Raw genomic sequence first — 26,066 nt, forward strand, 5'->3', positions numbered from 1 at the left:
GGTGATCAGTGGGAAGAATGTCCCTTACATTGGTGGTCAGTAGGAAGAATGTTCCTTACATTGGTGATCAGTGGGAAGAATGTCCCTTACATTGGTGGTCAGTAGGAAGAATGTTCCTTACATTGGTGATCAGTGGGAAGAATGCTCCTTACATTGGTGTCAGTGGGAAGAATGTTCCTTACATTGGTGGTCAGTGGGAAAATGCTCCTTACATTGGTGGTCGGTGGGAAGAATTTTCCTTATATTGGTGATCAGTGGGAAGAATGTTCCTTACATTGGTGGTCGATGGGAAGAATGTTCCTTACATTGGTGATCAGTGGGAAGAATGTCCCTTACATTGGTGGTCAGTGGGAAGAATGTTCCTTACATTGGTGATCAGTGGGAAGAATGTCCCTTACATTGGTGGTCAGTGGGAAGAATGTTCCTTACATTGGTGATCAGTGGGAAGGATGCTCCTTACATTGTGGGTCAGAGGGAAGAATGTTTTTTGCATTGGTTGTCACTGGGAAAATGCTCCTTACATTGGTGGTCAATGAAAAGAACCCCCCCCCCCCTAACAAATAGCTAAAAGATCATTGGTGTCATTGGCTGCTCATCTGAGAGGCAAAAGGAACCTATCGCAACCTCTGAAGGAACCATAGTTGAGAAAGGCTGATCTATGGTAAGCAGGTTACAGTGTTACTCTGGGAAGATATACAGTATATTCTGTATTTCTGTATGTTGAACTGGGAGATCATTTCACACAACGTGTATTGTCTATAATGTTCACTTCCCTCTCTAACTTCTCCTTTGCAGAAGCACATACCATATTTCTTATCAACAGTATTGGGGTTTTTTTGTGCGTCATCAGGTATACACCTTTATGGGCATCCATCTACCTCTGTGCTCATATACGTTCGTATGCAAATAAAACACTACACATTCCCTTCAAAGTGAATGAACGCATACTTTTTAACTTGTGATTTAATCTGAAAATTGAAGAAGTTCTGTCAATAACACTCCACCAACTCATTCAGCTGTCTGGGTGTGATTTGAGCTCAGCCTATTGAGCACTGTATCCAACAGGCAATTTTCAACAAAGCAGTTAAAGTGTTACTAAACCCCAGACCCTGCATTCACTATATCTGGTCTCCCACAGTACAAAAAAAATGAGAATGCAATTATTTTAGTAAATATAAACTGCTAAATACCTTTTCTCATCAGCAGTCACAGCAGTCTTGTGACTTCTATCAGTGTCCAGCTGAGCACTGGTTAAAGCTTGTAGGAGGAGTTTTCATTCTCCACTCATTGTCCTATAAAGCTGCATAACCGGACTCTCTGTCTGGACAGTGCTGATTGGCCCTGTGCTGATCACATGCACTCTTCCAAAGAAAAAAAAAAACTCTCTAGCAATACACACCAAACTGAGCATGTGCAGCTTGTCCCCAAGGCTCTGTTTTATCAGCAGATGGATTGGAAACAATAGAAGAAGGGGATTATCAGAGAAGACAGGATCAAACAGTCTTTATACACAATGTGGAGGATTAAGCCCTTAGGTCCAACAGTGAGTATAACAAGCATGCTTTACTGCATCTACAGACTGATTGTACTGTTGTTTAGTAACACTCAGATTCACCTGGTATAGAAGACTATCGTTCCAGTGCTGAAAAGCATAAACAAGGAATGTTCATATAGCATATGGAAGGAATTTTTTCCCAGGAGGAGCAAATTGGATCGTGCTTTGCTGGGTTTTTTGCCTTCCTCTGAATCAACTGTGGGTATAGGATAATAACTTTTTTTTTTTAATTGTTGAATTGGATGGACTTTTTTCTTTTTTCAGCCAGACTAAGTATATAACTATATAATTATATCTTATTAACATGAATAAAAAAAATATTTTTTTAATTGTGCTTTTAGTTCTGAACAAAATAAATAATTCTTAAAAAAAAAATATATATATATATTACGCTGCCTTTAATGTTTTTATCCTACACAGCAGAATTGAAGTTGACTAAAATGAACCAAAACGATGCTTAAAAAACTAAAGGCAAACTTTTTTTTTTTTTTTTTTTTGATAGAGTAGGGTCCTGTTAGCTTTTTTGTGTCACCTGTGTCCCATTTAGGACCACATCACCTACCAGACTCTGTTGGGAAAGCTTCTGTGTCGAGTCCTATCTACAACACATTGTATCTAGTGAATTTGTTCCTAGAGGGTTGGACTTATGTTTGACAAAACAGGGAACAATAACATTCAGTTGATGAATTGTCAAGAAGTGGCGAGTGAGTGACAGGATATACAGTTGTGTTCAAAATAATAGCAGTGTGTTGAAAAAAGTGAATAAAGCTCAAAATCCTTCTAATAGCTTTTATTTCCATCCACACAAATGCATTGGGAACACGACACATTCTATTCCAAATCAAAACATGAAGAAAAATACATCAAATTTGTGTTGTTCCTCTAAAAAAATGGAAGAAAAGTGAATATTAGACGGTTCAAAAAATTAGCAGTGTTTGTATTCTTCTTTACAAACTCAAACATTCACTATATAAACTGAGAAATGTTTGAAGATTTTGCTTTCCTTTGAATGACTTCATGAATATTTGGTTGTAGTCGCACTGTTTCTGAGAACTGCTGTACATCTGTGTTGCATGGAGTCACCCAACTTCTGGCCCCTGTGATCAGGTATTCCAGCCCAGGATGATTGGACCACATTCCACAGTTCTTCTCTATTTCTTGGTTTTGCCACAGAAACGGCATTTTTGATGTCACCCCACAAGTTTTCTATTGGATTAAGATCCGGGGATTGGGCTGGCCACTCCATAACGTCAATCTTGTTGGTCTGGAACCAAGATGTTGCACGTTTACTGGTGTGTTTGGGGTCGTTGTCTTGTTGGAACTCCCATTTCAAGGGCATTTCCTCTTCAGCATAAGGCAGCATGACCTCTGCAAGTATTCTGATGTATTCAAACTGATCCATGATCCCTGGTATGCGATAAATAGGCCCAACACCGTAGTATGAGAAACATCCCCATATCATGATGCTTGCACCACCATGCTTCACTGTCTTCACAGTGTACTGTGGCTTGAATTCAGTGTTTGGGGGTCGTCTGACAAACTGTCTCCGCCCACTAGACCCAAAAAGAACAATCTTACTTTCATCAGTCCACAAAATGTTGCGCCATTTCTTTTAGGCCAGTCAATGTGCTCTTTGGCAAATTGTAACCTCTTTAGCACGTGTCTTTTTTCCAACAGTGGGACTTTGCGGGGGCTTCTTGCAGATAGCTTGGCTTCACATAGGGGTCTTCTAATTGTAACAGTCCTCACAGGGAACTTTACACCTTCTTTCATCTTCCTGGAGCTGATTGTTGGCTGAGTCCGCGCCATTTTGGCTATTCTTCTATCCATTCCAATGGTAGTTTTTTGCTTTCAGGTTTTGGTTGCCATGTTAAAGCATTTGCAATCATTTTAGCTGAGCAGCCAATCATTTTCTGCACTTTTTTATATGTTTTCCCCTCTCCAATCAACTTTTTAATCAAGGCACGCTGTTCTTCTGAACAATGTCTGGAACGACCCATTTTCCTCAGAATTTCAGAGAGAAATGCACTGTAATCAGCATGTACAACATTTGCTGCCTTCCTTCCTTAAATAAGGGCAATAATTGCCACCTGTTTTTCAAAGAATGAATGACCTCACTAATAGAACTCCACACTGCTATTATTTTGAACACGCCCCTTTCAATGAGTGATTCAATTACACAGAATCAGCAGCATGCATGTCATGACTGTTGGGTCTGTTGGATTTCTATTACTCTACTACACCTGCTAGGAAATTATTTGCCATGTAGAAATATCATTTCTACCAAAAACAGTGATTGATCCGGTTAGTGATGTCTGACTGCTATTATTTTGAACACAACTGTATAAATCGCACCGCATCCTTGGAATTTTAAAAGGTTGAACTAGATAGTGTGGGATTTTCAGGGTGCAAAATTACAATGATAAACAGATGTAAAAACCACAATAAACTTGAATACATGTTTGGCCGAAACATGTAGGGAATTACTGCAACAATACAGCCATGCTTCAATTTTTGTTTTTACAGTATTGCAATTATTTACTCTTTTTCTTTTCCTTCTTTTTGTAAGATTAAATAAAATTTATTGTGGTTTTTAAATCTGTTTATTATTGTAATTTTGCACCCTGAAAATCCCACACTATCTAGTTCAACCTTTTCAACATTCAATTGCTGACTTTTTCCCCATTCCATAAACCTCCTACCAGCCACGGAATTCTAACCTTTCTGCTCTGTGTGTGGATAAACACCAAGTCCTCCAAGTTTAGGATAATTTTATTGGGACCTTTCATAAGTTTTGCTTGCTGAATTCTTCTCCTGAAATAAAACAAAAATGCATAAGATTGAAAGGATAAAGTTGTTTTTGGTAATTATACGTTTGAGCTTTGTCTGGTATGCACATTATTGTAAGTACATGTTCTAAGTTTCCTATCTCAAAGGTTTGCCTTAGGAAATGACCTAGATTTTTATGCCCCAACATCACATTTCATTTTTCTTTTTGCTATGCTTCATCACTTCCTAATACCTGTAAAGAGTAGATATGCGAGCACTATCCAAAAGAAAAATAGCCGCTGAAACACCTAAAAAGGTAACCAAACAGAACCTTCCAATGTAAATCTCAATATAAAGGTGCAGCGCTAAATATACAGCGTAAATCTTGTGAATATTAAAAGAAAATGAGAAGATGCAATCTCTTTAAAATTGTGCAACATGAGAAAGTCAATAACGTGCTCAGTACATAGGTGTAGATTTCCACCAATATCAGATCGTTCAAGGAAATAAACCAATAAAATGTACAAATAAATAAATAAAATTTGTGCATAAATGATGTCACCAATAGGTGAATACAGTGCAAAAAAAAAAAAGTCCCAGATGTATTGCCCACGTGAGGATCCTGTATGATCCCCATAAGCGTGCGTGGAGGGTTACTTCCAGTGGCAGGTGTTCAATATAAATGAAATGCGCACTCACCAGAAGTGCGTGTATACACGCATTTGAGATATAACCTATCTCAATAGGTATAATTCAGGTCATCCACCTCCCAGATCAGGTCAGGTTTGTTTCTTTTTTTCACTTTGTCATTTGCACTTCTCATTTGATGGAATAAAGTTCCCTACGGTATCACACTATGTGGTCTCCTTTATTGGTCCATATTTGTGAGGGGCATTCGCAGAGACCGCACTATGGGTGAGCCCCTAAGGTGATACGCATCAAGGATCCCTGAGTGCTGCATGCAGATGTGACTGGGAGTATCCTGACCTGACCTGATCTGGGAGGTGGATGACCTGAATTATACCTATTTTTTTTTTTTTGCACTGTATTCACCTATTGGTGACATCATTTATGCACAAATTTTATTTATTTATTTATTTGTACATTTTATTGGTTTATTTCCTTGAACGATCTGATATTGCTGGAAATCTACGCCTACAGTGGGGCAAAAAAGTATTTAGTCAGCCACCAATTGTGCAAGTTATCCCACTTAAAAAGATGAGAGAGGCCTGTAATTGGCATCATAAGTAGACCTCAACTATGAAAGACAAAATGAGAAAAAAAATCCAGACAATCACATTGGCTGCACCTTTATATTGAGACTTCCTAATACCTGCTATTGGTCTTAGCTTTCTATATCAAAGCAAACCAGAAATGATCTTAAAAATACCAAAGTGACCATACACATGAACAGCACATACCATTTTGATTCGTCCAGAGTGGCAGCAACCTTGAAATTTGGGATACTTCATCTATACATGTAAGCTTGGTGGTCTGTACTAAGCAGCTTTAGTCCACTCGACCCCCTCCAACAATTCCTTGTTGGTCCCTCAATGTAATACACAGCCTCATTGACCAACGGTAAAGGGTAGAGAACAGAAAGAGATGGCTCCAAGCTCCAAGCTGAGGTTTTCCAAAAAGTTTACAAAAGTATCATGTGATTCCGGTAAAAAAAGAAAACACTGTAGTAGGAGGGAGCTCAATGTTTGTTCTGAACACACGTTTGGACCAAACCTTGGCTGTTCGGGTGTTTGTCTCAGCACTAGAATTTTGCTTGTTCAGCTGGAGCCAAAAGTTATACAGTGAAGGAAATAAGTATTTGATCCCCTGCTGATTTTGATTGTTTGCCCACTCACAAAAAAAGAAGAATGATTGGTCTAAAAATTGAATGTTCGGTGTATTGTAACACTGAGAGACAGAATAGCAAAAAAATTCAAAAGAAATGCATGTCTAACAAATTATGCAATGATTTGCATGTTCATGAGGGAAATAAGTATTTTATCCCCTATCATTCAGCAGGATTTCTGGCTACCAGGTGTCTTTCTTACAGGTAACAAGCTGAGATTAGAAGCAGTCTCTTAAAGGGAGTGCTGCTACTCTCATTGTGTTACCTGTATAAAAGACACCTGTCCACAGGAGCAAACAAACAATCAGATTCCAAACTCTCCACCATGGCAAAGACCAAAGAGCTGTCCAAGGATGTCAGGGACAAGATTGTAGACCTACACAAGGCTGGACTGGGCTACCAAACTATGGCCAAGCAGCTTGGTGAGAAGGTGACAACAGTTGGTGCAATCATTCGCAAATGGAAGAAACACAAAACAAGTGTCAGTCTCCCTAGGTCTGGTGCACCATGCAAGATCTACCATTCGATTTTTAGACTGATCATTTCTTTGTGAGTGGGCAAACATTCAAAATCAGCAGGGAATCAAATACTTATTTCCTTCACTGTATACATTAGTAGTATTTCTAGCATTACTATATATGATAGCTTTCCTGTGATTGTTAAGGAAGAGAAGGGTCTTTAGCAACCAGTGATATCACCCAGCCCCATTAATTTACTCTCTGGAAATCCCCAACCATTAAAACAAAATGGCAGGGATAGCACTGACATTACTGAATAAATATGGCAACATGGTTAAATATGGTCAATGACATCACCCAGGCTACCCCTACCCCTTGTTTGCATAAAGCGGCAGGGACCAGGTAGTGGATGCATGGAATGTTTTCTTTCAGTGAGTCACTGTGGATCTAAAACACTGGATGAGGTAACTGAAAATTAATGGATGTTGTGTAATATAGATATATATATATATATATCAGGGGCAGACTGACAACTCATGGGGCCCCCGGGCAATAGGGGATCATGGGGCCCCTGTGTCCTCACCCACACCCAAAAAAGCCTATGAAAAAGCCAATAAAAAGGTACCAGGGGCATCTCATGGGGCCCCCTTCTGACCCCGGGCCCTCGGGCAGCGCCCAAGTGCTCAAATGGTCAGTCCACCCCTGATATATATATATATATATCCCTCAAAATTTCCACTTGCCTGCTCGCATTAGGCGAGTGGAAATAAGTTGAGGGTGAGTGTGGAGCTAATTCGGAGGGTGGATGCAGCCAGCAGGAGGGTTGAACAGGAGCCGATTCTTCTCCAAGTCTCCCCCCCCTCTTTGTCATTTTCTTAGCAGGGCCTGGCATACAGCAGGAGTCGGCGAAGAACTAAATGAAGCAGGGTGGGGTGGGAGCTGTAAAAGTTCACTTTTCCTATTAACTAGCTGGTGATTAGTTGCTTGGACCACATAGCAACCAATCACCAGCTTCTTAATAGGAAAATTTTACTTTGGCAGCTCCCGATCCCCTGGCCACTGCTGTGTTTATCCTAAATACGTGAGTTTGGAGTGTCCTACCAAAAGAAAATATTTTTTTTCAAGATAAAAAGGAGCAATATGGTTGTAACTGGGACCTCTGGACATCCATCAAGTATTAGTTTCCTGTGATGGTTGCCTTGTAGATGAACCGATATAAGTCCAGGGATCAGTATGATCAGAAGTAGGCTGGCAAATGGAAGCCTATGTCATTTATTTTTTACCGTTCTCCTTGAAATCCACAACTATTATTCACTTGTTGACCACAGTCCAGGAACATCTATTGTGCACACATACAGTAGACACAAAGTAACAGCAACACAATACCTTATGTAGAAGGCGAGTGATCCTCCAGAAAGAAGGAAGCTCGCAATGAGGATGAAAAGCAGGAACACAAAGGCTGGGTCCACACCTGTCCGTAAAATTAGGTTTAATTAATGTACTTATTTAGATAGACATTTTTTTTCACCAGAAACATTATTTTCCAACACTTTCCTCTTACTTGCTGAGAAATTGTTGCAAAATTTTAGTTAAATTGAAAACAAAATCATCCAGTAAAATTGATTTTGCATTTATCTTTATGCCACAAAACTTACCAATGACATACAACTTTATAAACCAGATCACTAAGGGGTCTATTTATAAAGGATTTTCTGCTACTCGGTGGATCTTGTTGAATGTGATGGGTGAATCCTCTCTGCAAATAATGGGTGAATAGGGCAAATAATTCTTGAAAAGGATGGACAAATTCCATAAAATACTGTTAGATGAATGTTTAGCAAACATTCGTTGTGTGTATTGCATAGTGAATCCTTTATAAATAGACCCCAAAAATGAAAAAGCAAGAACTGATTATTTCATAGCAACCCCTACCCCCCAAATTAAAATGCTAATTTGAAAAAAAAATGGAATTAAAAAAATGGAAAACATAAGAAAAACAAATTGGCCCAGCCAATACCATCTGGAACAGATTGTTACCCGTAATCCCCTAAACTGTCCAAGTTTTTTCCTTTTTCTTTTATTTTATATTTCAACTTTTATTATTGGTTTCATACAATGTCTGCTTTAAATTATCTATATTAGATATTTAGATATCTTAACATACCACTTTTTTACTCGGCCTACATCAATGGTCAAGCAGACCTTCAGTTGCAAATATTATTTGAACATATCTGCTTACCTGACCCCCAGGCCCCCCTGTTTAATTTCTGAATTATATGCACACTTTACGCCAACTACCTCTATACTACCTCCTTATGCTGACTGTTGGGCCACAGATCTCGGCACCTTGTTGGACCCAGAGAACTGGGCTGAAATATGGCAGTCAAGTAAGTCCTCCACTCGAAAAGAAAAATAGCCTTGGAGGCAGTCTGCAAGGTCCTCACTAGGTAGTACCTAGTCTCAGCTAGGATTGCTAAAACCTACAGTCAGGTCCATAAATATTGGGACATCGACACAATTCTAACATTTTTGGCTCTATACACCACCACAATGGATTTGAAATGAAATGAACAAGATGTGCTTTAAATGCAAACTGTTGTAATTCCTACACCGTTCACCTGATTTGGATGTAAATACCCTCAAATTAAAGCTGACAGTCTTCAGTTAAAGCACATCTTGTTCGTTTCATTTCAAATCCATTGCGGTGGTGTATAGAGCCAAAAATGTTACAATTGTGTCGATGTCCCAATATTTATGGACCTGACTGTACCTTCCAACCTACCCCTCACAATGTTTCCAGGGTTGCGCAGACACAGAAACCCATTTCCACACCTGATGGACCTGCCCTATTGTTGCGGCTTTCTGGGCTGAGGTGTATCGGATGCTATCCCAGCTCACTTGTGTAATTCTAATACCCAACCCCACCATAGTCTTGCTAAACAAATGCCTGCATGACTTACTACTTCACAATTCAAACTTCTTTTATATGTCACCACTGCATCAAAACAAACTATTGCCATGGCATAGAAAACACCCAACCTATGTCACCTTGAGGGGAATGATAGGATAACTCAACACATGATCCAAAGTAAAATGGAGGCTACATTGCTAAGATGAATTCCTAAACACTTAAAAATTTGGCAGCCATGGGTTGCCAAATTTTTTGCCTTGGGACTTTTGACCAGTCACTACTGGAACCTTGACCATGCTCAGCTGTACCCAACGCTTACAAAAAGCTCTGCTACTATGACCATTGGACTCCTGACACTTCCTCCCTCCTTTTCTCCTTTCGTATCCTCTTCTACCTTACAATCTATCTACCTGAACTATGCAAGAATACTAGACTTCTCTCCACTCTTTGTACTGCTCTTAAGCACAATTTCGCCTGTGTACCAGGGGTTGCCTCCAAGCAGGGGGCGGACTGAACATTTGGAAACTCGGGCACTTCCCAAGGGCCCGGGATCAGTAGGGGGCCCCATGAGATGCCCCTGGTACCTTTTTCATAGGCTTTTTTGAGTTTGGGCAAGGACACAGGGGCCCCATGATCCCCTATTGCCCGGGGGGCCCCATGAGTTGTCAGTCCGCCCCTGCCTCCAAGCATTCTTAATTTTGTTTCTCTGCACTTTGCTTCAATTTTTTATTATACTTTGTTGCTCGCACTGTTTATAAAACTCTTTGTGCAACATTCTAATGTACTCTGTGTGTATAGCAGCATACCTTTGAATTGAATTGTACAATGCTGAATACAGTTCTTCGAATTTAATACAAAAACAATGAACAAGAAATGAATTTAGATTAGTTTTACATGTTTCCTTTTTTTGATACAGTCAGGACAAAAGGATACAATTTAAAACAAGTTTTATTAGCCAGGTAAATATAAAATGTTGCATGTTAATATTTTGTATTTTGATTTCTACTTGGCAGGTGGAGCTCTTGGATAAAATGTTCTAGCTTACAGAGCTCAAAACCTCAAGCTTCAGTTTACACATGCAACTGAATAATTCCTTTCTTTCCCTCATCTGTTATAACTGTTAATAAGAAAAAAAAAACAATTGATCCTGCCAGAAATCAAGTCAGCAAATAAGTTCCTCTGCTGCACACTTTTCGGCCACATTGTTCCCAGGTTTCTCTAAGGACTACAGCTTTCTGTAGTCCTGTCCTAGGGGGGACAACCATGGCTTCTTCATAGATGCAGTACAGTGGGTGAGTGTTGTGACCTTAGGACAAGAAGCATGTTACTGTCGAGGTCACCATGTGAAAGCTCAGTTGAAAAAAAAGAACTGTTAAGCTGCAATGTAAATGTGTTGGGGTTTAGGTAGACCTATTCACTTTAAAGAAGAAATTCGGGCAAAAATTTTATTTTCCCATCCAGTGGGGCTGTGCGCGCATTGCATGGGTTAAATGCTACTTTTTTTCTAGGGGTTCGTAAAGCTGAGATATACCTACCTAATCCACTGATCCTCTGAGCACAAGAACGGTCCCTGCTGCTCCTGCCCCCCATGTGCTAGCTCCAGACATGAGGACAGCAGGAACAGTCCACTGCTGGATGTGGGGGAGCACAGTTTTCCAGAGGATCAGAGGATGGGGTACGTATAGCTTTTTCCCTGAACCCTGTACAATACAAGCAGTTAACACATGCAACTCCACTGCATGGGAAGATAAAATATTTGACTGCAGTTCTGCCTTAACTTTATAGAATACCTAAAGTGGAGCTCCACCCAAAAGGGGAAGTTCCGCTTTAAGCCTTTGTCCCCCACTCCCCATTAAAGATTGGCACCTTTGGGGAGCGGGTATCCAAATTTGACAGGTACCCGCTCCCACTTCCGCTGCGATCACCTAGGCAATCGGAAGCAAAAGTTGTCTTCCCGCCCTCCCTCCCCATAGTCTTTTGAGACACGTGACAGGTCCTAGAGGACTACGGGGCCATTCACAAAGCGCAGTGCTTCTAGCGCATGTGCAGTGATCACCCGGCTGTCACAGCCGGATGTCCACACTGAAGATGCTGGTGCCAGGGAGAGAAGACTGTTGGTGAAACCAGCTGTGGTGAGGACACCGCTGGACCGAGGGACAGTTAAGTGACTGTATTTTAAAAGTCAGCAGCGACAGTTTTTGTATCTGATGACTTTTTTATTTTCAGGTGGAACTCCACTTTAATGATGTAGCAGAATCTGTGAATTTACAATCATTGGTTTAAAGTACATAGAAAGCTGATATGGGTTGTAACCATTCCCTAATGTCTCCTAAATTAAAAACAGTTTTGGTTTTAGGCTACATGTACACTAAGCTCCTTTGGACACCAAGCTCTCCTGGCAGCTGGAAATCACTAAACCCAGCAAAAATGCGTGCAAACGCGGTACCGCGTTTAGCCACATTTACCCGTGTTTAGCACTTAGACATTTATTCATTTCAGGTGTCAATGTACTTACCATTGGAATTAATAAACACCCAAGTGCTAAATGCAGTTAGCAATTAGGCGAGTTTAATTTAGTTTTTGCAGTGTTTGCCTTTTTTTTACCAAAACGTTCTTCTCTTGAACGCGATTCTTCTGCATTCAGGAGAGGGAAGTTTAACTGCCCCTACACTCTGCTTCTGCTAAACTCTGATAAAAGCCTATGTGTGCATTGACACATAGGGGGTTATTTACTAAAACTGAAAGGTGCAAAATCTGGTGCAGCTCTGCATAGAAACCAATCAGCTTCCAGGTTTTATTGTCAAAGCTTAATTGAACAAGCTGATCTTAGAAGCTGATTGGCTCCCATGCACAGCTGCACCAGATTCTGAGTGCACCAATTTTAGTAAATTCCTCCATAGGCTTTTATTGAGTTGAGTTCAGGGGCTTTGGCAAAAAGATGCCAAAAGCAACTAAACTCGTGTTTAGGAGCAGCAGTGTACATGAGGCCTTAGACCAGGGGTGTCAAACTCAAATTCATCTAGGGCTGCATCAGCAGTATGCCCTCAAAGGATCAGCTGTATATGTAAGACTAGGCATCTGCTCTTTATCAGAGTGCAGAATTTAGGAGTGCACTACCTACAGAGTGTAGGATTTAGGGGTGCACTATGTACAGAGTGCAGGGTTTAGGGGTACACTACGTATGGAGCGCAGGGTTTAGAGGTGCACTATGCACAGAGTGTAGGGTTTAGGGATGTGCTGTGTAAAGAGTGCCAGATTTAGGGGTGTACTGTGTACAGATTGTAGGGTCTAAGGGTGCACTGTTTACAGAATGTAAGGTTTAGGGGTGCGCTGTTTACAGAGTACACAGTGCAGGGTTCGGGGGTGCACTGTGTACACAGTGCAGGGTTTGGGGGTGCACTGTATACAGAGAGTGCAGGGTTTGGGGGTACACTGTGTACAGAGTGCAGGGTCTAAGGGTACACTGTGTACAGAGTGCAGGGTTTACAGGTGCGCTATCTACTAAGTGCAAGGTTCAGGGGTACGCTGTGTGAAGAGTGAAGGGTTCAGGGGTGCGCTGTATACAGAATGCAGGGTTTAGGGGTGTGCTGCGTAAACGGCGCAGGGTTCAGAGGTACACTTTTTACAGAGTGCAGGGTTTAAGGATGTGTTGTGTACAGAGTGCAGAGTTCAGGGGTGTGCTGTGTACAGCGTGCAGGGTTTAGGGGTGTGCTGTGTACAGCGTGCAGGGTTTAGGGGTGTGCTGTGTACAGAGTGCAAGGCTTAGGGGTGTGCTGTGTACAGCGTGCAGGGTTTAGGGGTGTGCTGTGTACAGAGTGCAAGGCTTAGGGGTGTGCTGTGTACAGCGTGCAGGGTTTAGGGGTGTGCTGTGTACAGAGTGCAGAGTTCAGGGGTGTGCTGTGTACAGCGTGCAGGGTTTAGGGGTGTGCTGTGTACAGAGTACAGTGTTTAGGGGTGTGCTGTGTACAGATGGAAGGCTTAGGGGTGCACTGTGTACAGAGTGCAGGGTTTAAGGATGTGTTTTGCACAGAGTGCAGAGTTCAGGGGTGTGCTGTGTACAGAGTGCAGAGTTCAGGGGTGTGCTGTGTACAGAGTGCAGGGTTTAGGGGTGTGCTGTGTACAGAGTGCAGGGTTTAGGGGTGTGCTGTGTACAGAGTGCAGGGTTTAAGGATGTGTTGTGCACAGAGTGCAGAGTTCAGGGGTGTGCTGTGTACAGAGTGCAGGGTTTAGGGGTGTGCTGTGTACAGTGTGCAGGGTTTAGGGGTGTGCTGTGTACAGAGTGCAGGGTTTAGGGGTGTGCTGTGTACAGTGTGCAGGGTTTAGGGGTGTGCTGTGTACAGAGTACAGGGCTTAGGGGTGCGCTGTGTACAGAGTGCAGGGTTTAGGGGTGTGCTGTGTACAGAGTGCAGAGTTCAGGGGTGTGCTGTGTACAGAGTGCAGGGTTTAGGGGTGTGCTGTGTACAGAGTGCAGGGTTTAGGGGTGTGCTGTGTACAGAGTACAGGGTTTAGGGGTGTGCTGTGTACAGAGTACAGGGCTTAGGGGTGCGCTGTGTAAAAAGTGCAAGGCTCAGGGGTGTGTTGTGTACAGAGTGCACGGTTTAGGGGTGCACTGTGTAACGAGTGCAACATCTCATTCCACCCCTCCTCTTGGGTTTTGACCTCTGCACCCACCACTCCCCCCATCCCCCCACCTCTGCACACAAATGCCTCATCGCCACAGCTCTCTCCCTCCCTTCCCCAAAGCTTCCTCCAATCTCTACTATGCAGCTCCCTCCCTGTGTATTGAGCTCTAGTACCTATGTAGGCAGGTCTGATGGCCCTAGTACCAGGGAATTCATTTCTGCCACTTTGCAGGGAGATTCTTTTGTCAGATAGCCACATGACAAAGCCTGGCAGGCCGGATTCGGCCCGTGGGCTTTGTGTTTGCCATCCATGCCTTAGACTTTAGATAGGGAAATGTTTTCATTAAAAATGCTGAGTACGTAACAATTTGGATTCTGCTCATAAAGCAACAATTTCAGTACTAATTAAGAATTTTATGTACAGTGATAACAGCAATACGGACTCACAAAGGGAATTGGACTGATTTAAAGTGTAACAAAATGTAAAACTTTTTACCTTTTATTTTTAATTGTGGATAGAACGATGAAGGGTTTGAACCCCTGTTAAGTTTTTATCACTGGTCGTGTCACTGCTAGGTAGATTCAATTTTAAAGTCACCAGAACAAGAATAGAAGGTGGATATCTGTATGCATCTTCCTTGCTTGGCAATAGTCTGCAAAAGGCCACCCTCACTTTACATATCTCCTGTTCCCTGACAGCCTTGTTGTGGTTTATTTTACTTTCATTTTTGTGTTTTGTCTTGCAAAGCATTGCACCCAGGATGATGCATATGATGTCACTTACCAGTTACTATGTTGAGGAAGCTCCAGAGTCCTGTGTTAGGGGTAGATACAGCTAGTCCTGTCTGTTTTGTCAGCTGGCCAGCTTCTGGTCAACTTGTCATCAGTGGGTTGGACCTAGCTTTGACAAACCAGAGTGGCAATGCTCTGGAAGGGTCATTCGTTAGCTCTTCCTCTGGGGAGAGGGTAGGTTGAGTAGGTTTTGGGTATATCACCTCCTTTGTCCTCCTGTCCTACTTACCAAGCTCAAAACTGAAAACTACTTGTGTGGATCTATTCTCCTACAAGGGCAAGTAAGTTTGATCTACTCCGAGGAATGGGAATGCCCTAGGGAGTAGTCCTTCTTGTAGCTTCAAGACCCTTTTAAGTAGAGGCAATAGAGGCTTCTGGTCAACTTGTCATCAGTGGGTTGGACCTAGCTTTGACAAACCAGAGTGGCAATGCTCTGGAAGGGTCATTCGTTAGCTCTTCCTCTGGGGAGAGGGTAGGTTGAGTAGGTTTCGGGTATATCACCTCCTTTGTCCTCCTGTCCTACTTACCAAGCTCAAAACTGAAAATTACTTGTGTGGATCTATTCTCCTACAAGGGCAAGTAAGTTTGATCTACTCCGAGGAATGGGAATGTCATAGGGAGTAGTCCTTCTTGTAGCTTCAATACCCTTTTAAGTAGAAGCAATAGAGGCTTCTGGTCAACTTGTCATCAGCGGGTTGGACCTAGCTTTGACAAACCAGAGTGGCAATGCTCTGGAAGGGTCATTCGTTAGCTCTTCCTCTGGGGAGAGGGTAGGTTGAGTAGGTTGAGCTGGGGCCTAATTTGTATCTCCCCTTTCTTTAGCAAGGTAGGCCATATGGGCTTAAGTGAGTCTACAATGGAATGGAGTTACACTAGATATTTTTGTTCTGTAGGGCTCATGTACATAAAAAGAAGTTTTATGTGATGCTTCTGGATGCTGACACCCACTCAGAAAATGCTAGTCAAGGAGCTGTGGGAGCCCCATGTAAGTTTCGGGTATATCACCTCTTTTGTCCTCCTCTCCTACTTACCAAGTTCAAAACTGAAAACTACTTGTGTGGCTCTATTCTCCTACAAGGTCAAGTAAGTTTGATCTACTCTGAGGAATGGGAATGTTCTAGGGAGTAGTCCTTGTAGCTTCAAGACCCTTTTAAGTAGAGGCAATAGAGGCTTAAGAACATGGGGACACTAAGGGGGTTATTTACTTAAACGGTATGGTGCAAAATCTGGTGCAATTCTGCATAGTAACCAGTCAGCTTACAGGATTTATTGGAAAGTGCAGCGCTATAAAAGAAATAAACTGTCCTTTTAAAGTAAATGACTAACAATAAATGTCCAATGTAGCAGTATCAAATGAGATGAGTGGTCCAGAGGAAAACTTCATACAGCTCTGATGTCATCCAATATCCCAATACGAAGGATTAGATAGATTGCCCACTTACCAGAAGCGCAATCTTAATGCGCATGTAAAGATCACATGTAGCCGGGGTCCTGTATGGATACTGCCTGGAAATACACTGGTGGTCCCTCACTGGTATGGGGATACCGTTCTGATCAAATCACACTGCTCCTCAGATCCACACACAGAAGCCTGAAATGCTGGAGCTGGCCACAGGAGAATACAACCACCTCACAGCCCTCCACACACTCATATGAGGAGCGCCTGCAACACTCGCAGTGGCGGGAGAGTTGTTGTGGCCAGCCCCAGCATTTCAGGCTTCTGTGTGTGGATCTGAGGAGCAGTGTGATTTGACCAGACCGGTATCCCCATACCAGTGAGGGACCACCAGTGTATTTCCAGGCAGTATCCATACAGGACCCCGGCTACATGTGACCTTTACATGCGCAGTAAGATTGCGCTTCTGGTAAGTGGGCAATCTACCTATTCCTTTGTATTGGGATATTGGATGACATCAGAGCTGTTTGAAGTTTTCCTCTGGACCACTTCTCTCCTTTGATACTGCTACATTGGACATTTATTGTTAGTCATTTACTTTAAAAGGACAGTTTATTTCTTTTACAGCGCTGCACTTTCCATTTTTTGTCGAATTTATACAGAAAGGTTTTGTGGTTCCTTTTAGTGCAATAGCCGCTTGTTAGAGTGCGCTCACTAATATGCATATATACATTACAGGATTTATTGTCAAAGCTTAATTGAACAAGCTGAAGTTAGAAGCTGATTGGCTACCATGCATGGCTGCATCAAATTCTGTGTGCTCCAATTTTAGTAAATCTCCCTTGAAGTGCAAGAACTCCCACTTAGTAGAGGCTTAAGATATCCTGTGTCCCAGGTGCTGCTACAGCATTGTGATGTAATAGCTACAAGATAGGGGCCATCTCACAGACCGTCCACCAAAACACCCTTACATCTATATATGTTTTTAAACTTCAATTGGGCTTTAAAGTTCGGATAGAAACTGTTGGTGGTACATGGCCTAGATGCGTTCAATATTTTTTTTTTTATTAACCACTTCCCGACCGGCCGTTGCATATAAACGGCCGGACGGTGGCACTGCAGGGTCGGGTGGCTGTTTATAAACGGCCTCCCCGCACCCTGCTTGTGCGCGCTCCCTGGGAGCGCGCAGCACCGCGATCCGGTGCCCACTGTGTCCTCCGGACACAGTGAAACACCGATCGTCGGACGGGACCTCTGTACGAGGTCCCGATCATGTGATCACTGATTGGCCAATTAGTGATCACATGCAAACTAGTAAGCAAGATGGCACTTGTGACATCATTGCTTACTACGTGTGAAATCACAGCTCATGTATATAAAAGGCCGGACGGTGGCAGTGCAACGGCACCTGCCATATTGGATTGTGCACGCTACCTGGGAACACCACTGTATGGGACCTCTATGTGAGGTCCCGATCATGTGATCACTTATTGGCCAATTAGTGATCACATGAATAGGTGTAAGCAAGATGTCACTTCTGACATCATTGTGTGAAATCCGTGAATGATCACAGAGGTCACATGGTACAAGCCTATTCACAACAGCCTTGTACCATGTGACAAGCTGTGACCAATCACAGCTCACTCAGTACTTCTCAATGAGTGCAAGAATGCAGCCAGAGAGAAAGAGAAATGATTGCTTTTACATCCTATATGGGTGTAAAAGCAATCAGTGTAAAATTAAAAAAAAAATCTTCATCACCCCCCACAAGTAGTACAGTGTCACCATGGTAACACTGTACTGCTAGGGTGACAGTATGTAAAAAAAAAAAAATAAAATAAAAAATAATAATATAAAAAAATAAAATAAAAATGTAAAAAAAAATGTTTAAAAATTATAAATAAACTAATAAACTAATTTGGATTTTTTTTTACTAAAAAGATAACGGAATAAATTTTGGCAAAGATTTATGATTAAATATTATTTATTTGCAAAATTTTATAAAAAAAACACTATTTTTCAAAATTTTTGGACTTTTTCATTTACATAGCAAAAAAAATAAAAATCCCAGCGGTGAATAAATAACACCAAAATAAAGCTTTATCTGTCTCATAAAAATGGTAAAAAATTCATTTGGGTACAGTGTTGCATGACTGCGCAATTGTCATTCAAAGTGTGATAGCGCTGAAAGCTGAAAATTGCCAGGAAGGGGGTAAAAGTGTCCGGTCTGGAAGTGGTTAAAGAATTGTTGAAATTAGTTTAAACTGCTACAAAATTGTCTAGACGTATAGCCAGCATTGGGAATTAGGTCAAAGATTACAAAAAAAAGTAAAGTTTGTGTTTAGATGATAGGTTGATGGTTAGGTTGAAGCTGGAGAATAAAAAGGGTTTGATATTAAAGCAAATCTGTCCAAAAAATGAGGTGGCTGCACAAACTTGGATCAGCCTGTGGACCATGCTGTTATGCCTGAATCCTGGAATTGTTGGCAAAATACAAGCTTTCCTGGTGTCGTTGAAGCTTGTCTCCAGACCAGGGGCGGACTGACCATTTGGAAACTCGGGCACTGCCCGAGGGCCCGGGGTCAGTAAGGGGCCCCATGAGATGCCCCTGGTACCTTTTTCATAGGCTTTTTTGAGTTTGGCCAAGGACACAGGGGCCCCATGATCCCCTATTGCCTGGGGGCCCCATGAGTTGTCAGTCCGCCCCTGCTCCAGACTCCTACATATTCCTAATAGTCAATGAGATAGTAATGGGCCAATAGGAATATGTGTAAAGTGGGAGAGGACAAGAAAGTTTAATTAGCAGTGTTGGAACCTTTCCCATAATGGCCTGACATTGCAACATGTTAGGGATATTTTTGTACATACATTTTTAGGTTTTTTATACTGGATATCAATTTTTGGACATGGCAAAAAATGGCTATAGATAGACACAAAATGATTAGATTTCTCCATCCATACCACTGAGATGGATAGAGTGGGGTGGATTTACTAAAGGCAAATAGACTGTGCACTTTGTAAGTGCAGTTTCACACGTTTTTCCCAAGAGTAAATGTGCTGATTTCCATCACCCAATGATGTGCAAACAAAAATTATGTTTTTTTTTTTTTTTCCTTGCACCTGATTGGGTATTCTTTACAAAGTGAGGCTTTCACACATTTACTAAGCTCCGGTGAAAATGAGTGCAACTGCATTTGCAAAGTATACAGTCTAGTGCACATTGGTAAATAAAATAAAACAAAATTACACTTTATAGTTTCAAATTTTTTGAAACCAACATCCAAAAAATCGTAGAGTCTTCCTAAAATAGGAGTTCTTGCCTTTGTTTGGGAACTAAGGAACATTTAACAGTTGTATGGCAATTTTCACCAAATGCTCCTACCTCCAATGCAGATTGAGCTTCGGTCAAACCAACAGTCAGAATCAGTTCCTGGGTGGTGGTTGAAAGGGTAGTGGATTTTCCTCAGATAATGAAGGTGTCCCGTAGCTGGATTAATAGTGTACACGGGGGTCAACATCCTGCTTTCTCCATTCGAATCCAGAATTACGTAAGGCGTCTGCGCATCCCCATCTTCATCCAGGGTGAGTGGGAACCCAAAGCCTTCAAGCTGTAAGTTCTGAGATTGTCGTTCTATGGAAGCAATTGCCAGTTTCTGTCCTGAACTGTAGGCCTTTTCAATGAGTCTAGCCATGAGGTAGATGGAGTTGTAGATGGTTGCAAAGAGCGGAGATACCTAGGAATACACACATTGTAGAAATGGTAAACACCTGAAGCAGCATAGGTGGTACATAGACCTGCTCAAGTCACATTTTTACATCATTGCTTGCTAACACATAGACTTTATTGATTTCAGAAAAGCAAGTAATAGTGAAGGCCTGGAAAAGCCACTCCTAAAAAGGACCTTATAAACAGAATTAAATAGCAGGAGTCTGAAAGCTCAAAACTGTTTTCTATCCAAACCTACTCTCCTATGTAAGCATCATCTGGTTTGTACAAAACATTTCCATGTTCTATTCATCCAAACCTGGCTGTGCATAGTGACAGGGACGGGAAAAAGCCACTTCTGTTTCTCTGTCTGACACTTGTAGACAAAGGTCTACTGTGCCTAATGGTAATCTAATCTAATATACAAAATGTGCAGTATTTGCCATTGCCACTTCCCTCAGATATGCAACCCATTTCTTGTGTATACATTACTGTAGAATTTCCGTTTTTGATTATCTTCAAAGTTCACGGACAGAATTTGTCATCTTATTTATTACTGTCTTTGGGCTTTTGTATATGTGGGCTGCTTGCAGTTGCATTTATTGTATGTTTGCGATCAGTTTGAGTTGTTTCTAAGTTCTATTCTTTCAGGTGAATTGGACCTGATGTTGAACTCCTAACCTACAGTTGACCTCCTTCTGACCTGAAGCTTTCTTCTGACTTGTAGCTAACCTCCTTCTAACCTGCAGTTGACCTCCTTCTGACCTGCAGCTGACTTTCTTCTGACTTGTAGCTAACCTCCTTCTAACCTGCAATTGACCTCCTTCTAACCTGCAGTTGACCTCCTTCTAACCTGCAGCTGACTTTCTTCTGACTTGTAGCTAACCTCCTTCTAACCTGCAATTGACCTCCTTCTAACCTGCAGTTAACCTCCTTCTGACCTGCAGCTGACTTTCTTCTGACTTGTAGCTAACCTCCTTCTAACCTGCAATTGACCTCCTTCTAACCTGCAGCTGACTTTCTTCTGACTTGTAGCTAACCTCCTTCTAACCTGCAGTTGACCTCCTTCTGACCTGCAGCTGACTTTCTTCTGACTTGTAGCTAACCTCATTCTAACCTGCAATTGACCTCCTTCTAACCTGCAGTTGACCTCCTTCTGACCTGCAGCTGACCTGCAGCTGACTTTCTTCTGACTTGTAGCCATGGGCGGACTGACAACTCACAGGGCCCCCGGGCAATAGGGGATCATGGGGCCCCTGTGTCCTTGTCCAAACTCAAAAAAGCCTATGAAAAAGGTACCAGGGGCGTCTCATGGGGCCCCCTACTGACCCCGGGCAGTGCCCGAGTTTCCAAATGGTCAGTCCACCCCTGCTTGTAGCTAACCTCCTTCTAATCTGCAGTTGACCTTTTTTATCATCTGCAGTTGACCTCCTATCTTGCAGCCGATTCCTTTTTACCTATAGCTGTCCTCCTTCTGACCAGCAGTTGACCTCATTTCTAACCTGCAGCTGACTTCCTTCAAATCTGTAGCTGGCCTCTCTATAGTCTACAATCAACTGACTTGCAGTTGTCATCCTTCTGACCTACAGTTAACCTCCTTATAACTAGCAGTTGATCCCTTTCTGACATGCACTTGAGCTTTATCTGAGTTGCAATTGACCTTCATTTATTTGGTAGCAGATCTCTATCAGACCTGCAGTTCACCTCCTTCGGAACTGCAACTGACCTCCATTTAACTAGTAGTTGATCCTTTTCTGACTTGCAGCTGACCTTCTTTTGATCTGCAGCTGTGCTCCTTCTAACCTGCAGCTGACTTGCTTTCTGAGCTATAGTTGTCCTCCTGACCTGCAGTTGACCTCCTTCTTACCTATGGATGACCTCTTTCCATGCTACATCAACTAAAATCTCCCCAGTGGGAGAAAAGTGGCAAAAAGGACAGGGATTTACCCATTTTTTACCTCCTTCTTACCTACGGATGACCTCTTTCCATGCTACATCAACTAAAATCTCCCCAGTGGGAGACAAGTGGCAAAAAGGACAGGGATTTACCCATTTTTTACCTCCTTCTTACCTACGGATGACCTCTTTCCATGCTACATCAACTAAAATCTCCCCAGTGGGAGACAAGTGGCAAAAAGGACAGGGATTTACCCATTTTTAACTTCCCTCTTACCTACGGATGACCTTTTTCCATGCGGGATCAATTAAAATCTCCCCAGTGGGAGAAAAGCGGCAAAAAGGACAGGGATTTACGCATTTTTTACCTCCTTACCTACGGATGACCTTTCCATGCTGTATCAACTAAAATCTCCCCATTGGAAGACAAGTGGCAAAAAGAACAAGGATTTACCCATTTTTTACTTCCCTCTTACCTACGGATGACCTCTTTCCATGCTGCATCAATTAAAATCTCCCCAGTAAGGGACAAGTTGCAAAAAGGACAGGGATTTACCCATGTTTTACCTCCTTCTTACCTATGGATGACCTCTTTCCATGCTGCATCAACTAAAATCTCCCCAGTGGGAGACAAGTGGCAAAAAGGACAGGGATTTACCCATTTTTTACCTCCTTCTTACCTACGGATGACCTCTTTCCATGCTGCATTAACTAAAATCTCCCCATTGGAAGACAAGTGGCAAAAAGGACAGGGATTTACCCATTTTTTACTTCCCTCTTACCTACGGATGACCTCTTTCCATGCTGCATCAATTAAAATCTCCCCAGTAAGGGACAAGTTGCAAAAAGGACAGGGATTTACCCATTTGTTACCTCCTTCTTACCTACGGATGACCTCTTTCCATGCAGGATCAACTAAAATCTCCCAAGTGGGAGACAAGTGGCAGAAAGGACAGGGATTTATCCATTTTTATCTCCTTCTTACCTACGGATGACCTCTTTCCATGCAGGATCAACTAAAATCTCCCCAGTGGGAGACAAGTGGCAAAAAGGACAGGGATTTACCCATTTTTTACCTCCTTCTTACCTACGGATGACCTCTTTCCATGCTGTATCAACTAAAATCTCCACAGTGGGAGACAAGCGGCAAAAAGGACAGGAATTTACCCATTTTTTACATAAACTCTGAAATAGAGTAGTCCATTGAGAGTGCAGGGCACATGTGCTGGTGAAGTAAAGTCAATATTTCATAAGCAGTGCATGTTTAGTAGAAATTTACTGTACCTACAGCTAAGCCTTATTATAGGCTTACTGTACCTGTAGGTCACGGGTGTCAAACTGGGGGCCCTCTAGCTGTTGCCAAACTACAAGTCCCATGAGGCATTGCAAGATTGACAGTTACAAATATGACTTCCAAAGGCAGAGGCATGATGGGACTTGTAGTTTCGCTACAGCTGGAGGGCTGCCAGTTTGACACCCCTGATGTAGGTATAAATCAAGGAAAAGGACTTTACTACCACTTAAGGGTTTGTTCACACTTGACTACATTTCTAACTCTTAACAAACGCTCCTATAGCATTAGTAGGGGCGTTAAACAGGCATTAATGAGCTTTAGTATGGGAGTTAGACTGCGTTTTACAAGTGTTGAAAATGCCTCCTAAATGCCCTATGTGTTTTTATAAGCGTTTTACAAGTGTTAAAACTGCACCACAAACGCTTATAATAAACTGTAATGTAATTAACACCCCACTGCAAACGCCCCCCAAACGCCTGCCAGCATGTTTGTGCAGAGTCACCATAGGCTGCCAGACTCATTCACCTTTCCAACCGCTCCATCTCCGCCACCCCCCTTTGCCAATCCCTCCACTGGCTTCCGATTGCGCAACGGATCAAATTCAAAATCCTAACACTGACGTACAAAGCTGTCCACCATACTGCCCCGAATTACATCACTGACCTAATATCCAAGTACCGCCCAACACGCACACTCCGCTCCTCACAAGACCTCCTTCTCTCTAGTTCCCTGGTCTCCTCCTCCCATGCCCGCCTCCAGGACTTCTCCAGGGTGTCACCCATCCTCTGGAACTCCCTGCCCCAACCCATCAGATTATCACCTACTCTCCTCTCCTTTAGGCGCACCCTGAAAACCCATCTCTTCAGGGAAGCCTACCCCACCCCCTGCTAACTTGCCGACCTCCTCCACTCTTCCTACCACTCCATCCCCCACAGCTATCTCCTCCTGTGCCACCATCCCCTCCCTCCTAGATTGTAAGCTCCAAAGAGCAGGGCCCTCGATCCCCTCATGTTTTGCATTGTATTGGTAGTGTTCTGTCACATGTTCTGTCCCCCTTTGTAATGTACAGCGCTGAGCGAACTATTGGCGCTTTATAAATACTGTATAATAATAATAATAATAGGCTTGAATGAGATTCTTCAAACTCATCCAGAATCGAAACGAGGCTTCAATTTTGAAGCAACCCTAATGCTTCATGTTTTGATATGTGAACAGCACTGTGTGTTGTCCATAGTATCATTTGCACAGGCGTTTGAGGAGCGTTAAAAACTGCTTTCAATGTCAGTTTGAACTTTTACCAAAACATTATAAAACCCCACATGCAGGGGCGGACTGACCATTTGGAAGCTCGGGCACTGCCCAAGGGCCCGGGGTCAGTAGGGGGCCCCATGAGATGCCCCTCGTACCTTTTTCATAGGCTTTTTCAGTTTGGGCAAGGACACAGGGGCCCTATTATCCTCTATTGCCCGGGGGCCCTATGAGTTGTCAGTCCGCCGCTGCCCACATGAGCATACAAAGTAGATGTATAAGCATTTCCTTAAAGACAGGTGATCTTACCTCTATTGGGTCAAGATCTTTTGGAATCACGTCATTGGATTTTGCATCCCGGAATGTATCATAGAAGTTTCCATGCTGAGAGGTGACAGTGATGGTGAGCACAGCGTCATAGGCCCAACGAAGCTTCGTCTTGTTCGTAAAGATGTAAAAGGGACGGTCATAAGGAAGACTGTACTGCAAGGTGTCATAAGGAATGAATACCACGGAGCCATCTGTCATTCGAAGGTCATGGGCTGCCTCTAGAAGCCGTTGTTGGTCTTCACCACCAATCAACACGGAGTGCATGCACATTATCACCACTACAAAATTGTAACACAATTGTCAGTTGCAATGCATTAGCTAGAACTTATTCTAACAAAAAAGCTAATTGATGTGTTGAGTATATTACAGATAAATATTAAGAACTGTCTAATGAGCTTCCGTAGCCCTAGTACTGTACATTTGGACATTCATGTAAGGTACCAATAACCATGAGTCTCCCAGACTGACTATATTCACATTGACTGGGTGCAGGGGCGGACTGACCATTTGGAAACTTGGGCACTGCCTGAGGGCCCGGGGTCAGTAGGGGGCCCCATGAGATGCCCCTGGTACATTTTTCATAGGCTTTTTTGAGTTTGGGCAAGGACACAGGGGCCCCATGATCCCCTATTGCCCAGGGGCCCCATGTTTTGTCAGTCCGCCCCTGACTGGGTGTTAGACTTTAGTCTATAAAGTAGTGCAAATACCTCTTCTACTGACAGAGGCAGGGGCGGAGTGACAACTCATGGGGCCCCCGGGCAATAGGGGATCATGGGGCCCCTGTGTCCTTGCCCAAACTCAAAAAAGTCTATGAAAAAGGTACCAGGAGCATCTCATGGGGCCCCCTACTGACCCCAGGCCCTCGGCAGTGCCCGAGTTTCCAAATGGTCAGTCCGCCCCTGGACAGAGGTAAAGAGAAATAACAATTGTTGCAACATTTGCTCCTCCTTGATTAGATGCATGTTCAGCTGAGCCAACTATACAAGTTTAGGGGGCTGACACCAACACTTTGGCCATTTAAGAAAAGTAACAGTTTCTACACATTGCCCACCTTCCATATATACTTACCCAGCCAGCTTCCTCACCACCACAGAATTCCAGCCTGTCTGAACTTCAGTGTAAACTGGTTTGATGCTTAGACAGGAGGGGCTAACATCATGGCACCCCCTATGTGACAGTGTTCAGGCCTGGTGATTGGCTGCTCAGGCTTGAGCACTGTCACTTGGGGAGAGTTATTTGCTGC

The 26,066-nt window shown here is 42.8% G+C and overlaps 1 protein-coding gene across 1 annotated transcript in view; it reads right to left on the reverse strand.

Annotated features, from left to right (window-relative positions):
- LOC149436659 (retinal guanylyl cyclase 1-like) overlaps nucleotides 1-26,066 on the reverse strand; it is a 144,171-nt gene that overhangs the window by 53,813 nt on the left and 64,292 nt on the right. The window contains exons 3-6 of the mRNA XM_089661576.1: nucleotides 24,803-25,101; nucleotides 19,732-20,083; nucleotides 8,015-8,099; nucleotides 4,276-4,369 (exon numbers count right to left, since the gene is read on the reverse strand). Coding sequence (XP_089517702.1) covers nucleotides 4,276-4,369; nucleotides 8,015-8,099; nucleotides 19,732-20,083; nucleotides 24,803-25,101 — 830 coding nt within the window. The remainder of the gene's footprint in view (nucleotides 1-4,275; nucleotides 4,370-8,014; nucleotides 8,100-19,731; nucleotides 20,084-24,802; nucleotides 25,102-26,066) is intronic.

The sequence above is a fragment of the Staurois parvus genome, unplaced genomic scaffold (genome assembly GCF_062004578.1).
Source record: "Staurois parvus isolate SC_StPar_1 unplaced genomic scaffold, SC_StPar_1.0 ptg001352l, whole genome shotgun sequence".
Taxonomy (NCBI): Eukaryota; Metazoa; Chordata; class Amphibia; order Anura; family Ranidae; genus Staurois; species Staurois parvus.